The following is a 13681-nucleotide window of genomic DNA, read 5'->3' as shown; positions in this document are numbered from 1 at the left end:
ATGTTCATGAGAATTAGATTATTTCTTTATGGGTACCAGGAAAACGTATAATACACGCAGACGTATATTTATATATATATATATATATACTATTATATATTCATGAGGGGAAAAACAAAAAATTGAGGGAAAATTACAAAATGGAGGGAACGTGGGAAACTGCTTTACTTCTTTTGAGACTCTGTTATCTTGTCGTACATTGCCATCAGCTTTGTGCTTTTAACGTCTGCCGGCCAGAAGTTGGCACTGTAAGACCAAAGGTGCTTGCGGTATTTTTCTGAGTCTATCTTTCTTGACGAGCCCTTTTGTGATTCGATATGGTTGCCGATCGTAGTTAATTCATTCTTCAAAATCTTCGCCCATTCTTTACGATCTAGCCCCTTCCCGCCTCTTCTGAGGCGTTTTAAAGAAGTACGTATAGCGCTCATCGTATGTCGGCAGTCTTCTTCATCCATGCTATCATATTCTTTTTCGTGGGCGCTGCTGCTACTGATATTGCTTGTTTGTCTCGTACTACCGTCTCTGGAGCCTTTAGGTTTCGACGATGGGCCGGGGCTATTTGCAGAAGGTCTTGAACTGTTTAATAAAGCAGCAGGACCCTTTGGTAAGGCTTTCATACGTTTTCCTGGTGGACCGTTCGCAGACTCGGAATTGGCTATTTCTGGGGTTGCTGACTTGCCATGATTGGCAGGCCTCCTTTGTCTTTTCTTGGAGGGACCAGTTGGAAGCTTCTTAATGTTTAGCTCAAGGCTGGGGCTTTTTGCATTTGGACCTTCCCTTAGAAAGGAAAGTAGATAGTCCACTCTCCTACCCAAATGGATGGCACCAGGAACTTTTTTAGAAGACCCAGTTATTCCCTTTCCCTTCTTTGAAGGTGCTGGTGTGGAATCTGACGAACTTACCGATTTTTTGGGTGCGGGATTTTGAACCTCATTCAGGAATATTTTATCTGTAATACCTAGGAATGGATCATCTCTTATTTGTGTCCAAGAACCATACCCGTACTTGAAAACACCAATCAGGAGCTTTTCGTCCTCCTCTTTCGTCCAATCTGATGACCAATTCTGTACAGGCTTAGGCGTACTATTACCTAAGTTGAACTTCAACGGATCATCTCTATAGTTTGAATTTATTAGGTCTTTCAGGTACTTTAAGTCCTCCACCCTACTTAATAATGATTCAGCGTTTAGTGATTTTACACCTTTAAAATTGAAAAGGACGGCCTTCTTTTCTCTTTTTTTCAGTGATAATCTCGTCAACGGATTATCCTTTGGTTGATTTTCAGCCTTTATTTCGCCACTTTTCAACTTTGCTCTATAATTGGAAGCATCCTTTTCAAGCTTCTCTAAGGCCTCCCTCCTGTTTTTCTCTTCTTCACGAACACATTCGCTAGCCTTTTCAATCATTTCATCGTAAGTTTCACCGTATTTCTCGAATGACTTCACTGGCAACGTCCCGTCAGCAATAAGCTCGTCCAAAATCTCCTTCAGGTCACCAAATTTTAAGATTGCCTTATACAAGGCTCTCACTTCCGCTTCGCCAATGGAATCCATATCGTTAGTTCTTATCCTTCTTCTAGATGATCTGGAAGTGCCATCGTCGTCGGAATCTGAGTTAGTGGCAGTTCCGTCGCCATTAACGCTACTTTTGATTTTCTTTAGGGCATTGTCCCTTCTATTCATCATTTCAAGTTGCTCTTTGACATATTCTTCATCCCTTCGTTTCTGTTCTTCGTCTTGAAGTTTTTTCAACTCGTCTTCTGGAATGATGTCGTCCCAATCCACGTCAGCTTTATAATCTGTGACTTCAAACTGCTTCAAAAACTCTTCACCACCAAGGTGTGACTCTCCTAGATCTGGTGTCGTAACGTGGTCTTCAGCATGGTTCAATACATCATCCAAATTAAGATCCTCCAATTTTTTTTGATTGTCTGTAGCAGTAAACATATTACCGGCACCAAACTTCAATATTGCTGACAGTTCACCGGCATTTGGTTCGTTTTTCTTTGTGTATTTATTACCATCTGTCACACCAAGCGAAATAATTGCGTATTCCAAAATCATTTTCTTACGCGCTCTCTCTAGAACTTCTTCCTCCACAGTATCTTTTGAAACTAGTCTATATACCATAACGTGATTTTTTTGGCCAATACGATGAGCTCTTGCCATTGCTTGTAAATCTGCTTGAGGGTTCCAATCAGAATCAAAAATAACAACAGTATCGGCTGTCATCAAATTGATACCCAAACCACCAGCACGAGTGGATAGCAAGAATACAAAATCGTTCGAATCTGGAGAGTTGAAGTGGTCAATAGATATTCTTCTTTGGGCAGATGGCACTGTACCGTCTAATCTTTGAAAATTTATTCCCTTAATAGATAGGTAGTCACCAAGAATGTCAAGCATTCTGACCATTTGTGAGAAAATCAACACACGGTGGCCATCCTTCTTCAATCTGGTCAATAATTGATCTAAAAGAACCATTTTGCCTGAAGACATGATTAGTCCTCTTAATACGTTTTCACGAGTCATTTTACCATCCCCAAATTTTTGTAACACGCGCTCTTCAGCATTGTCGAACAGATACGGATGATTTGATGCCTTTTTCAGTTCGTTCATAATATTTAGCAAGGAAAAATGGCCCCCTTTAGCACCGGCAGTTAGGGCAGAATAATTTTTGGTTAAAATGTTTTTGTAGTATTCCGTCTGTACGTCGGATAATTCGACTCTCAAGATACGTTCCGTCTTTGATGGTAGTGATTTTTCGACATCCTTCTTCAGACGACGAAGAATAAATGGTTGTATCCTTCTATGTAAGTCATGAATATATTCTTCTTGTTCCGCATCTTGGTTTTCAAAATCAATTTCTTGATCAATAGTAAATCTTCCGGGCATTAGGAAATTGACCAAAGCGGCTAATTCTTTAATATTGTTTTGAAGAGGGGTACCTGTGATTAACATACGGTTCGCAACCTTGAAACTATTCAATGATTCATAAAGAGATGATTCTGCGTTTTTTAGTCTATGAGCTTCGTCAACGGCCATGAACTGCCATTTTATACCACCTAACTCAGCACGATCTTTTAAGATGTATTCGTATGTTGTTAGTAAAACATTAAATTTCATTGTTTTCTTTCCCTTTGCCTGTGGATTGGTGTAAAATTCGTATTCCCTGATGGTATCTCTTGATTTTTGATTACCCATATAACAAATACAATTCAAATCAGGCGACCATTTTTCAAAAGTATCCAGCCAAGCAGGCATTGTCGATAATGGAACCACAATAATGTGTGGCCCGTTCTGTCTACGCGCAAAAATCAGCCAACTGATAAATGCTACCGTCTGAACAGTTTTCCCTAGCCCCATTTCATCTGCTAAAATACCGTTGTCACCCTTGGACCATAAAAACGCCATCCAATTGATACCAGTCAGTTGGAAATCTCTCAATTCCCCACCTTTAATGAAAGGTGGTTGCACACTTAGTTTCTCAAAGCGTGGCCTTTGCGAAGTATAGTTACTAGAATATTGCGGAAGGATCTTGGAATTTTCTCTGTTTTGGAATTGTTTTACTTGTTCAGGCGCCAATTTCACAATATCTGTGGCATTCTCCCAAGTGGCTTCGTCATAGTTTAGACGGCGCCATTTGACTAAATATTGTAACTGTGAAGTGCCATCTTCCAAAGAAGAACGTTGGCTATCTATGATTCTTTCTGGTACATGAAATTCTTCGAATTCCTCGAGCCTTCGTTCACGTTCCATATCCATGACTTCAATATCTTCGGCGGTAACGTATGGATCTAATCTTATTTGTTGATCTTCAATGATAAACTGTTTGCAATAGTTATCTAATCTTTTAAGACCACGCACTTGACCAATAGATTCATAAGTTTCCCAAGTATTGTGGAGATGAGATTCATCCGTCCATTTGATTAAAAATTCATAGTTTTCCCTGCATTCGTTCAGGCCAGGAACAGCCCTTTCCAAGACCTTTGATTCCTCCAAAGATGTTTTAAGTCTGTGGTTAATAACAATGTCGATACCATGGAAGTCTTCTAGCTGAGAGTTTGCGGATGCCTCATAAGTACTTTCTTCCGATAAACCCTCTTCGGATCCGTAATCGTCTCCAGATTCCAAGAGATCATCGTCGCTATAATCAACATTGTAGTTTATTGTTTTGTTTTGACGATTAGAAAACCTTGTTGGTATCTTCACTATAGGTAGCTTCTCAGATTCATATTTTGGCTTCGATGAGGATTTGAATTTCATCTTGGAATTCGATTTCGAGCGGCTTTTCTTTACAGGAGAGCCATAATAATTGTCGTCTTCTTCGAAATTCTCCTCGACCTCATCCTCTTCGGAAACATCTTGGTCTTCCTCGTCTTCAAAATTGTCCTCTTCGTCTTCAATGGTAGTAGTTCTCTTTCTTCTTGAGCGTTTTATATTTTCTTCATCGTCGTCATCATCGCTATCATTGAAGTAGTTTTGTTGGTGAGTAGCAGCTCTATGCGACCGCCTCAGTCCATATAGTTCAGGGTTTTGCAGAACTTCCGTGGATATTTCCTTGGCAGCCATTATAAGCTAGAAGTAGAATAGAAAAGGATTCGGATATTGAGTTTAGAGAGGTGATGAAAAAAAATTTTGAAGCAAACAAAACTAAGGGCCCCTAGTTTATTTTGTCGTTGATAAAATTACGCAAGCTAGTGAAGCTCAAACCTGGAGTTAGAGGAAGCGGTGACTGACGGCTACGTTTATTCGACTTCTTATTTGAAAGAAACAAATATGTGTATAAACAAAAAGGTACCAAAAAAGAAGAAAATATGACTTCTTCGAACTTGACTAATCTTGGCTGTGAACAATTCCAAACAATACCTATGCGGCTTGGGTGTTCAAACAAGAATAGCGAGAGTAATATAGTCAGATTTTTTGAAAGACAAGATTCATCACTACACAATGTTTCTCGTGCTGCGATTTCAAAATTGGAAGGAAGTGAAGAAAAGAAAAAAAAAATTATTATACATGAGAGGGTAACAGCATCGTAATGCACTACTGAACTATGATCTGTTGGGCAAGTGTTGCTTATTGCGGGTCTTTGATGGTATCAATAGTTGATATAATCTTATATCAGGTAATGATATCGAAAAAAGAACTCAGTAATAGCCTGGGCGTATGTTTCCATGTGGGACGGAACTTTAATGAATAGATCCTGGGTAGTATAAGGGTTTACTTGTTTGTAGTTCGGTTGAACTTTCCTGCACATTGGAGGCTGATTTCTTCAATATCAGTGTTTTATTTTCATGTGTAAGGAAGCAGTCAATCAGCAATAGATTTTGAGTGCACGAGGAACGTGTAATCCTTTGGCTCGAGAGCATCGTCCAGCAGGCATACTACGCACTGCCAGATTGAAGAGAAGTGTATGGCCATGCTTGTGTTTTCAGTTTGACGTCATGTAACTTTTTTCAAATCTGAGGCGACAGTATATCATCAAACTGAAAGGCTGCAAAGGGAAATTTAAAAACGAGCTGCAATACGAAATCCGACTGTTCAAATGTATTTCAACAGAAGTAAATGCTAACTTCGCTTCCAACGTGTGAAAAATCTGACTACTTTCAAACAATAATTGCGGTGAGAATTCATGAGGTGGTCAAATGGTTTCTCTCCCCGTTATGCACAGTTCCCTCTCAGACCATGGGGCACGGTTCCATCCTGCGGATCCTTCCATATTGAGGCCTACAGAATTGGCAATACAGGACAAATGCGGAATATTTGACTTCGTAGGTACAGACCGTTCGATTCTAAAATTTCTAAGGAGGTTTGGAGACACTAAAAGCAACAACGATGGGAAGAAAGAACACCAAGGTATAACCCGTTTCAGCGACACATGTTAACTTTCCGATCACCAACGGTGCACTCGCTTCGGAAAGCGTGGAAGTCTCTAACTACCTTGCTGACCTCTTGTTAATATATCCTTGGAGTGGTTCATATGGAGAAAGAAAGAGAAAAAATTTGCCACCTCCATTCCATGGCCTTCTTCCTTTTTTCTGGGTTCCGCTGAAGAGGCGGAAAATATCACCGCTTCGAGGTAACGTTAAACGGCAAGGATATTATTAGTCGTGAGCTATCACTCTGAGCCTCGAGGTGAAGTGTTGGTAAAAGAAGCAATTATAGCCGTTGGGTGTGGTTGTGAATAATTGAACGGCAAAATGACTATCAAAAATAGTGGTATCTGGGTCTTAGGCTACGGATCGCTGATCTATAAGCCTCCGTCTCATTATACGCATAGAATCCCCGCAATTATTCATGGTTTTGCACGTCGGTTCTGGCAGAGCTCCACCGATCATAGAGGTACGCCTGAGAGCCCTGGTAGGGTGGCTACGCTGATTCCGCACGAGGAAATCGTAAACCAGGCCGGTTTCTTGAAGAACGTGAATCTGTACAGCAAAAGCGCGCCCATTCAGGGTCCAGAAGACTTGATCACAATAGGGGTGGTATATTATGTTCCACCTGAACACGCCCAAGAGGTAAAGGAGTATCTGGATGTTAGGGAGCAAAACGGATACACGATACACGAGGTTGAAGTGCATCTGGAAACTGATCAGGAACACGAGGTAGAGCTGGGCGAAGCGCTGGAGCAGTTGCCTCGCCACAACAAAACGGGCAAACCAGTGCTGCGCACCACAGTGTACATTGGTACTGTCAATAACGAGGCCTTTATTGGGCCAGAGGCTGTGGATGAAACTGCAAGAGTCATCGCTACGTCGCACGGACCCAGCGGTTCCAACTATGAATACCTCGCAAAGCTGCAGCATGCACTTGTACAAATGCCCATAATGAAAGAGGGAATGCTCATTACCGACCACTACCTGACAGCTCTATTGGAAACGGCGGATAAATACAGATAAATAAGTTCGTATATATACATATAGATAGAGCACGTTAACTTATCAACTTTCTTACCACTATAGTGCGGCGGAGAATGGAAAATCTCGCTTAGGTATCCTTGATATGGCAGAAGATGTGCAATAATGCATGGTACCAAAAGGGAAGTAAACAGAGACAAAAATTGGACTAGTGTTTATCCAAAATGAATGAGAACCTGCCGAAGGAATACTTTGAATTAATAAAGAAGGTTCTTAACGAGAAGCAGACAGAAGGTGCTCCCTCGAAGAGAGGAAGGAGACTCAGAAGAAAGAACCAGCCCCTACCGGATGCCAAAAAGTTCAAAGCTGGGCTGAATGAGCCTCCCGGAGAAAGTGTTGTCAGCGTGAACCTGGATTCTTCAGATGATGGTGTCATTACCGTACCGTCGGATGACAGTGTGGAAGAAATCCAATCGTCTGAAGAAGATTATGATTCCGAAGATTTTGAAGATGTCACAGATGAAAGTGAGGTAGCTGGAGTGGGGGACATATCGTTTGAAATCAGACCTTCGAGTAGGAGCAGCAGTGCCACTAAAAAGAGCAGTCGCAACGTCTGCTCCAACGATGAACGGAAAAGAAGAAAATATTTCCACATGTTATGTCTGGTTTGCCTGATGGTTCACGGATTTGTACGAAATGAATGGATCAACAGTAAGCGCTTGTCTAGAAAACTAAGCAACTTAGTACCTGAGAAAGTATTTGAGCTGTTGCATCCCCAGAAGGATGATGAACTCCCGCTTAGAAGTACCAGGAAACTGTTAGATGGGTTGAAGAAATGTATAGAACTGTGGCAAAAGCACTGGAAAATCACTAAAAAATATAACGATATGGGGCTTTATATGAGAACGTGGGGGGAAGTTGAAACGGATAACAAGAATAAAAGATACAAGGCATTGACAAGACTGGATTTTCTAAAGGCCGTGATCAAAGGTCGTGGAGATCCCGATATTTCACTGCAGGGTTTTGTTGCGATGCTTAGGGCCTGTAACATCAATGTACGGCTTATTATGTCGTGTCAGCCTCCAGATTTTACTAATATGAAGATTGACACATCTTTGGATTGCAATAGTACGTACCAAGATATGGTCAGATATCCAATCTTCTGGTGTGAGGTATGGGATAAGTTTTCCAAAAAATGGATAACCATTGACCCGGTAAACCTCAAGACCATTGAACAAGTTAGATTGCATTCTAAGCTAGCGCCGAAAGGAGTCGCCTGTTGTGAAAGAAATATGCTGAGGTATGTGATTGGTTACGATCGAAAGTACGGCTGTAGAGATGTGACTCGTAGGTACGCTCAATGGATGAATTCTAAAGTAAGAAAAAGAAGGATTACTAAGGATGATTTTGGTGAGCAGTGGTATAAGAAAGTAGTAACAGCTCTCCACCACAGGAAGAGAACCAAAATTGATGATTATGAAGACCAGTATTTCTTCCAAAGAGATGAAAGTGAAGGCATACCAGATTCGGTGCAGGATTTGAAAAACCACCCGTACTTCGTTTTGGAACAGGATATCAAACAAACCCAAATCGTAAAGGCGGGATGCAAAGAGTGCGGGTATTTAAAAGTGCATGGGAAAGTTGGGAAAGTCTTGAAAGTATACGCAAAAAGGGATATCATGGATTTAAAAAGCGCTAGGCAATGGTACATGGAAGGCCGGATTCTGAAGACTGGCTGCAGATGCAAAAAGGTGATCAAGAGAAATACTGGAAGGCTAAGAGGGGACGTAGAAAGGGAAGATGAAAGGCTTTATAGTTTGGATGACACAAATTTATATAATCCACCATTGGCAGGCATAAATGGTGAGATCACTAAGAACACATTTGGAAATATTGAAGTTTTTACACCGACAATGATCCCTGCTAACTGCTGCCTGATTGAAAGTCCTGTCGCTATCAAAGCTGCCAAGTTTTTAGGGACAGAGTTTGCGCCTGCTGTGACTTCTTTTAAGTTTGAGCGTGGCAGTACAGTTAAACCAGTTATAAGTGGTATTGTTGTTGCGAAATGGCTGAGAGGGGCTATTGAGGCTGCTATTGATGGAATAGAGTATGTTCAAGAGGATGATAACAGGAAAGAGCATTTGCTTGATGCTTTGGAATGCTGGAATACCCTGCTGTTGAAACTGCGTATTCGTAGTAAACTGAATTTCACGTATGGCAAGATAGGAGAAGAAGAACCTAGTGATATTAAGGATCAAGATGTCGAAGATAATGATGATAATACAGAAGGATTCATGGGTGGCGGCTTCCTTCCAGGTGCATTAAATCAAGAAGCACAGGCATATAGCGAACCTTCTGACGCTGAGGATAGTCTGGAATACGTTCCCATAAGTAAAGACGTTGAAAGTACTGCAGGTGAAGAGGTGGCAGACGATTATTCTGATTTTATGAAAGAACTAGAAATGTCTGGAGAGTCAGAATGATTCAAACTTGAAAGCTTTTTGAATTTACATTAAAATTGGTCGGTAACTGAGGGCATGCGCTAAGGGGTTTTGTTGTACATACTTTATAATGAATAATACTGCGTTAGAAATCGGGCTTCTGCCTTCATTCGTCTAACATGATTACGTTTCATTTAACTAGAGTATTCCCACATGGAGAGGTGCCACAGATTAATACAGGACAACAATAGAATAATAAGTGTAAGAGGAAAGAAATTCTAGGTGAGGAGACGTGGGCTTAAGTCCTATTTAAAGTGAAGTATTTCAGTCATGAGTTTTCTTTCCAAGCTTTCGAAAATACGAAAATCAACAACTGCATCGAAAGTCACAATTCAAGATACATCACCGAAAAAGACTGACAGGGAACGCTCTTTGCTACCCAAAAATTACATAAGAGACGAAGACCCTGCAGTAAAAAGATTGAAGGAACTAAGGCGACAGGAACTGCTAAAGAACGGTGCTTTGGCTAAAAAAAGTGGCGTAAAACGGAAACGCAGTACCTCATCTGGGTCTGAAAAAAAGAGATCGGAGAGGAATGATGAAGATGAAGGTGGCCTGGGAATCCGGTTCAAGAGGTCTATTGGTGCCAGTCATGCGCCACTCAAACCAGTGGTGAGAAAGAAGCCTGCACCTATTAAGAAGATATCATTTGAAGAGCTAATGAAACAAGCAGAGAATAATGAAAAACAGCCCGCAAAAGTCAAGTCGCCGGAACCGATTGCCAAGGTGCGCCCACATCTTAGTAAGCCAGGCTTTAAAAGTTCGAAAAGACTACAAAAGAAACCATCACCAGGTACAACACTGCATGGGACACCTTCAAGAGATAATGGGGTGAAATCACCAGAGTCACCCAGGCCCGTGAGGCTCAACCTGCCTACGAATGGATTTGCTCAACCTAATAAGGCATTGAAAGAGAAGTTGGAATCCAGAAAGCAAAAATCAAGATACCAAGATGGCTATTACGAAGAAGATAATGATATGGATGATTTCATAGAGGATGACGAGGATGAAAGCTATCGTCGCAGATCGAAGCATGGCAGTGAGCCTGGGTATGATCGTGACGAAATTTGGGCTATGTTCAACAGAGGCAAAAAGCGCTCAGAGTACGATTACGATGACCTTGAGGATGACGATATGGAGGCCAATGAAATGGAAATCTTGGAAGAGGAAGAAGTCGCAAGAAAAATGGCAAGACTAGAAGATAAACGTGAAGAGGCGTGGTTAAAGAAGCATGAGGAAGATAAGAAACGGCGTAAAAAGGATATTCACTAGCGAAGATGCCTTTTAGTAATGTGGAAGTCATCTCTGATGAAACAGTAAAGAGGGTTTGTATAATTCCGTTGCGGTAGTCTCAAAAAAATCGTTATCAATGCTTCTCTCTTACCTTCATGTTTATACCTTTAGGTTAACGTTCTCCATTTAACCGCCTTGTTGTGGGCCAATTTCAACAGTGCCAGGATGCTGCATAAGTTGGGTGAGGATATTCATTTATCCGGAAAACGTCCCCATGATTTTATACATTTAAATATGTAATAATAGATGTCAACCTTCAAACTGGGATATTTCACAAATTTGTGGCTTAGGTTGGACAAAGCAAATACTATTATGCCACAGTCATTGTGTGTCATCTCCATTTTAAGGGACTTTGAAAGAAATTTTTAGCGCTAACTTATATTTACATTAAGTTTACAATTCTTTAATTTTAAAATATTCTAGAGAAATTTTAAATGCTAGGCGGCAAGACAAAAATACAGACAATGCGGAAAGGGGGCGGCAGTAAATGAGTATTTAGTTGCCTAAACAGTAAATATGAGGTGAAAAAACCAGGTTGTAAACTATACTTCGCTGTTTCCAATAATTTCGACTACAGTTTAATCTTATATTGGTTCCATAATTTACGTCTTCTTTGAACACCGTATATGATAATACTCGAGCAACAGCAACAGCAACAGCAATCTTAATCTTTATACTAGTAATAAATGGATGATAGTCCTGTTGAAACAATAATCATCCCTCCATCAATTGTCAGTACGACAGGTTGATACATTCATTCATGTAGGTAGGAGTTGTAATATACGGGGTTAAGAGGATGACGCGAACTAAAAAGATTCAGATTGTTAGCGAATTTAGTAGAAGTTCAAGCGCAAGGATTGATGATATGATGGGATCATCGAACGATGACGTATAAGTTAAAAATGAAAATATGTTGGAGCAAGTAGGTTCATCATTATTCATATAACTAGTCCTTGTTTCAGGATGAAGAATGTTGAAATGACGTTTTATTGATGGGTGCACTTGGAGTCAAAGATCCATTAATTGAACATCAACTTGGAATTTATATATAAATGATATGAGTCGTTACATTGAACTTATAGTAAATTCCCTAGGTTATTGTTATGTGTTGAACATACTTAATATGTCCAATCGGCGTGCGCTTTACATACCTCTCTTATATAGTATAGGAAAGAGTTTCGCCTTTATCCCTAATTAATACTACTAATTATCAACAAAATAAATCTATATATATTACGTAGGAATCCTTTGGTGGATTTGGGAATCCATGAAAAGAACTTCTAGTGTGAGTGGGGTGCGTGTATTCTATGGATATAGCATTACTAACTTTATCAAAAATGGAACCCCAACAATTGGTGCGGAGTTTTGCTAGTGAATAAAGTCAACTATCTTCCGACAGGAAACTGTTGGAACAAGTCGGTTCATCATTATTCACATAACTAGTCAAGAACATTATTATCTGAAGTATTCAGGCTGTATTCTAAAGTGTACTTCTTATATGTTACACAGATGTCGTATCTTTAGTAGAATGAAGCAATGCTAAACGAGCTGTTCGGAAAGTGAGCTTAACTGAATCAAAGATCCATTAATTGAATATCAACTTGGAATTTATATATAAATGATATGAGTCGTTACATTGTACTTATAGTAAATTCCCTAGTTTATTGTTATATTGAACTTATTTAATATGTCCAATCAGCGTGCGTTTTTGTACACCTCTCTTATATAGTATAAGAAAGATTTTTGCTTTTATTCTCATTTGCCGCTATTGATTATCAAAAGAAAGATAGATACCAAAAAAGATAATAAGGATATATGCGCCCTTGGAAAAAGCCCTAATGGCTAGCCTACCTTTCAAAGTTCTTGTTCCTCGTGGCCCAATGGTCACGGCGTCTGGCTACGAACCAGAAGATTCCAGGTTCAAGTCCTGGCGGGGAAGAACTAATTTTTTTTTCAGTTTTGAGGATCTTTAATCATTACCCGCCATGCGTGTCTGGGGGAGTTTTTTTCTCTTCATTTTTTATCGTCCGTGTCCTATGACATTAAAAGGAAAAGAATCTTTTTGTATTTAAGGAGGAGAATTATCCAGGCCGAATTATTTTTTTTTTTTTTTTTTTCGTCCGGTAGCGTGACAATTCTCCATTACCCTTAAAATAAATAGAAATCTACGAAAAGGGCATGCAATGCATTGAGAAATAGAAAAAAACAAAGAGAAAAGCGTATACACAAAAAATCATCTTTTCAAGGTATCAGGGCCAAAAACGGAAAAGACAAGTACAACACGAAAAACGACAATTTTAGAGGAAAGTAACTGTAACAGTAACTATTATATTTTGAATAAATGGATCAAGTGCCAATAACAACGCATCTACCACCAATAAAACCAGAACATGAGGTGTCACTTGACACCGGTGGAGGGGCAGCGGCTAATATGAGCAGCAGCACGGCCGACAATGGCGAGTTAAGGGACGTGTTCGACAGGATAAAAACACACTTTCCACCGGCTAAGGTAAAGAAGATAATGCAATCGGACGAGGACATAGGCAAGGTGTCACAGGCTACGCCAGTAATAGCGGGTAGGTCACTAGAGTTTTTTATAGCGTTGTTGGTGAAAAAAAGCGGAGAAACGGCAAGAGGACAAGGAACGAAGAGGATAACCGCCGAAATACTGAAGAAAACAATATTAAACGACGAGAAGTTCGATTTTCTAAGGGAAGGCGTGTGCGCGGAGGAAGATCAAGCACAGGAGGAAGAGGAGGAGGAGGAGAGTGCTTGAGCGTAAACATGATGATGTAATGGAATGTAATATAAAATCAAATCTATAAATATATATATATTTAGTTATCAAGGACGAAACGTAATCACGTACGTAACGATGCCAACGGCACATCTACAGTATCTGCAGCCATCTCCGTACGTTTCCACATTCGTACATTACAAGTATGCGCGTTCCCGTTTAGGAAAATGCATTGCTCTCCTTAAACTTTTGGAATAGGCTTGCATCACACTATACGATCTCCGGAGTGTACCG

The 13681-nt window shown here is 40.2% G+C and overlaps 5 protein-coding genes and 1 non-coding gene across 6 annotated transcripts; 5 read left to right on the top strand and 1 right to left on the bottom strand.

Moving 5' to 3' along the window:
• Positions 1–164: 164 nt before the first annotated feature.
• Positions 165–4571, bottom strand: CHD1 (chromatin-remodeling ATPase CHD1; the record flags this gene model as incomplete). The annotated part of the gene is made up of 1 exon (XM_056227576.1): positions 165–4571. The coding sequence occupies one exon, from the start codon at positions 4569–4571 to the stop codon at positions 165–167; it is 4407 nt and encodes a 1468-aa protein (XP_056087384.1).
• A 1628-nt stretch (positions 4572–6199) lies between these two features.
• Positions 6200–6898, top strand: GCG1 (gamma-glutamylcyclotransferase; the record flags this gene model as incomplete). The annotated part of the gene is made up of 1 exon (XM_056227575.1): positions 6200–6898. One exon carries the CDS (start codon positions 6200–6202, stop codon positions 6896–6898), a length of 699 nt encoding a protein of 232 aa, XP_056087383.1.
• A 182-nt stretch (positions 6899–7080) lies between these two features.
• On the top strand, positions 7081–9339 carry RAD4 (Rad4p; the record flags this gene model as incomplete). The annotated part of the gene is made up of 1 exon (XM_056227574.1): positions 7081–9339. The coding sequence occupies one exon, from the start codon at positions 7081–7083 to the stop codon at positions 9337–9339; it is 2259 nt and encodes a 752-aa protein (XP_056087382.1).
• A 288-nt stretch (positions 9340–9627) lies between these two features.
• SPT2 (Spt2p) lies at positions 9628–10629 on the top strand (the record flags this gene model as incomplete). The annotated part of the gene is made up of 1 exon (XM_056227573.1): positions 9628–10629. The coding sequence occupies one exon, from the start codon at positions 9628–9630 to the stop codon at positions 10627–10629; it is 1002 nt and encodes a 333-aa protein (XP_056087381.1).
• A 1887-nt stretch (positions 10630–12516) lies between these two features.
• Positions 12517–12589, top strand: Skdi_5.trna19R. Its single transcript has one exon. It is a non-coding gene; the product is annotated as a tRNA-Arg (tRNA).
• Positions 12590–12991: 402 nt separating this feature from the next.
• BUR6 (negative cofactor 2 transcription regulator complex subunit BUR6) lies at positions 12992–13426 on the top strand (the record flags this gene model as incomplete). Its single annotated transcript, XM_056227572.1, has 1 exon — positions 12992–13426. One exon carries the CDS (start codon positions 12992–12994, stop codon positions 13424–13426), a length of 435 nt encoding a protein of 144 aa, XP_056087380.1.
• Between the last annotated feature and the right edge of the window lie 255 nt (positions 13427–13681).

The sequence above is a fragment of the Saccharomyces kudriavzevii genome (assembly GCF_947243775.1).
Source record: "Saccharomyces kudriavzevii IFO 1802 strain IFO1802 genome assembly, chromosome: 5".
Lineage (NCBI taxonomy): Eukaryota > Fungi > Ascomycota > Saccharomycetes > Saccharomycetales > Saccharomycetaceae > Saccharomyces > Saccharomyces kudriavzevii.
This window is presented reverse-complemented; position numbering and strand designations above follow the sequence as displayed.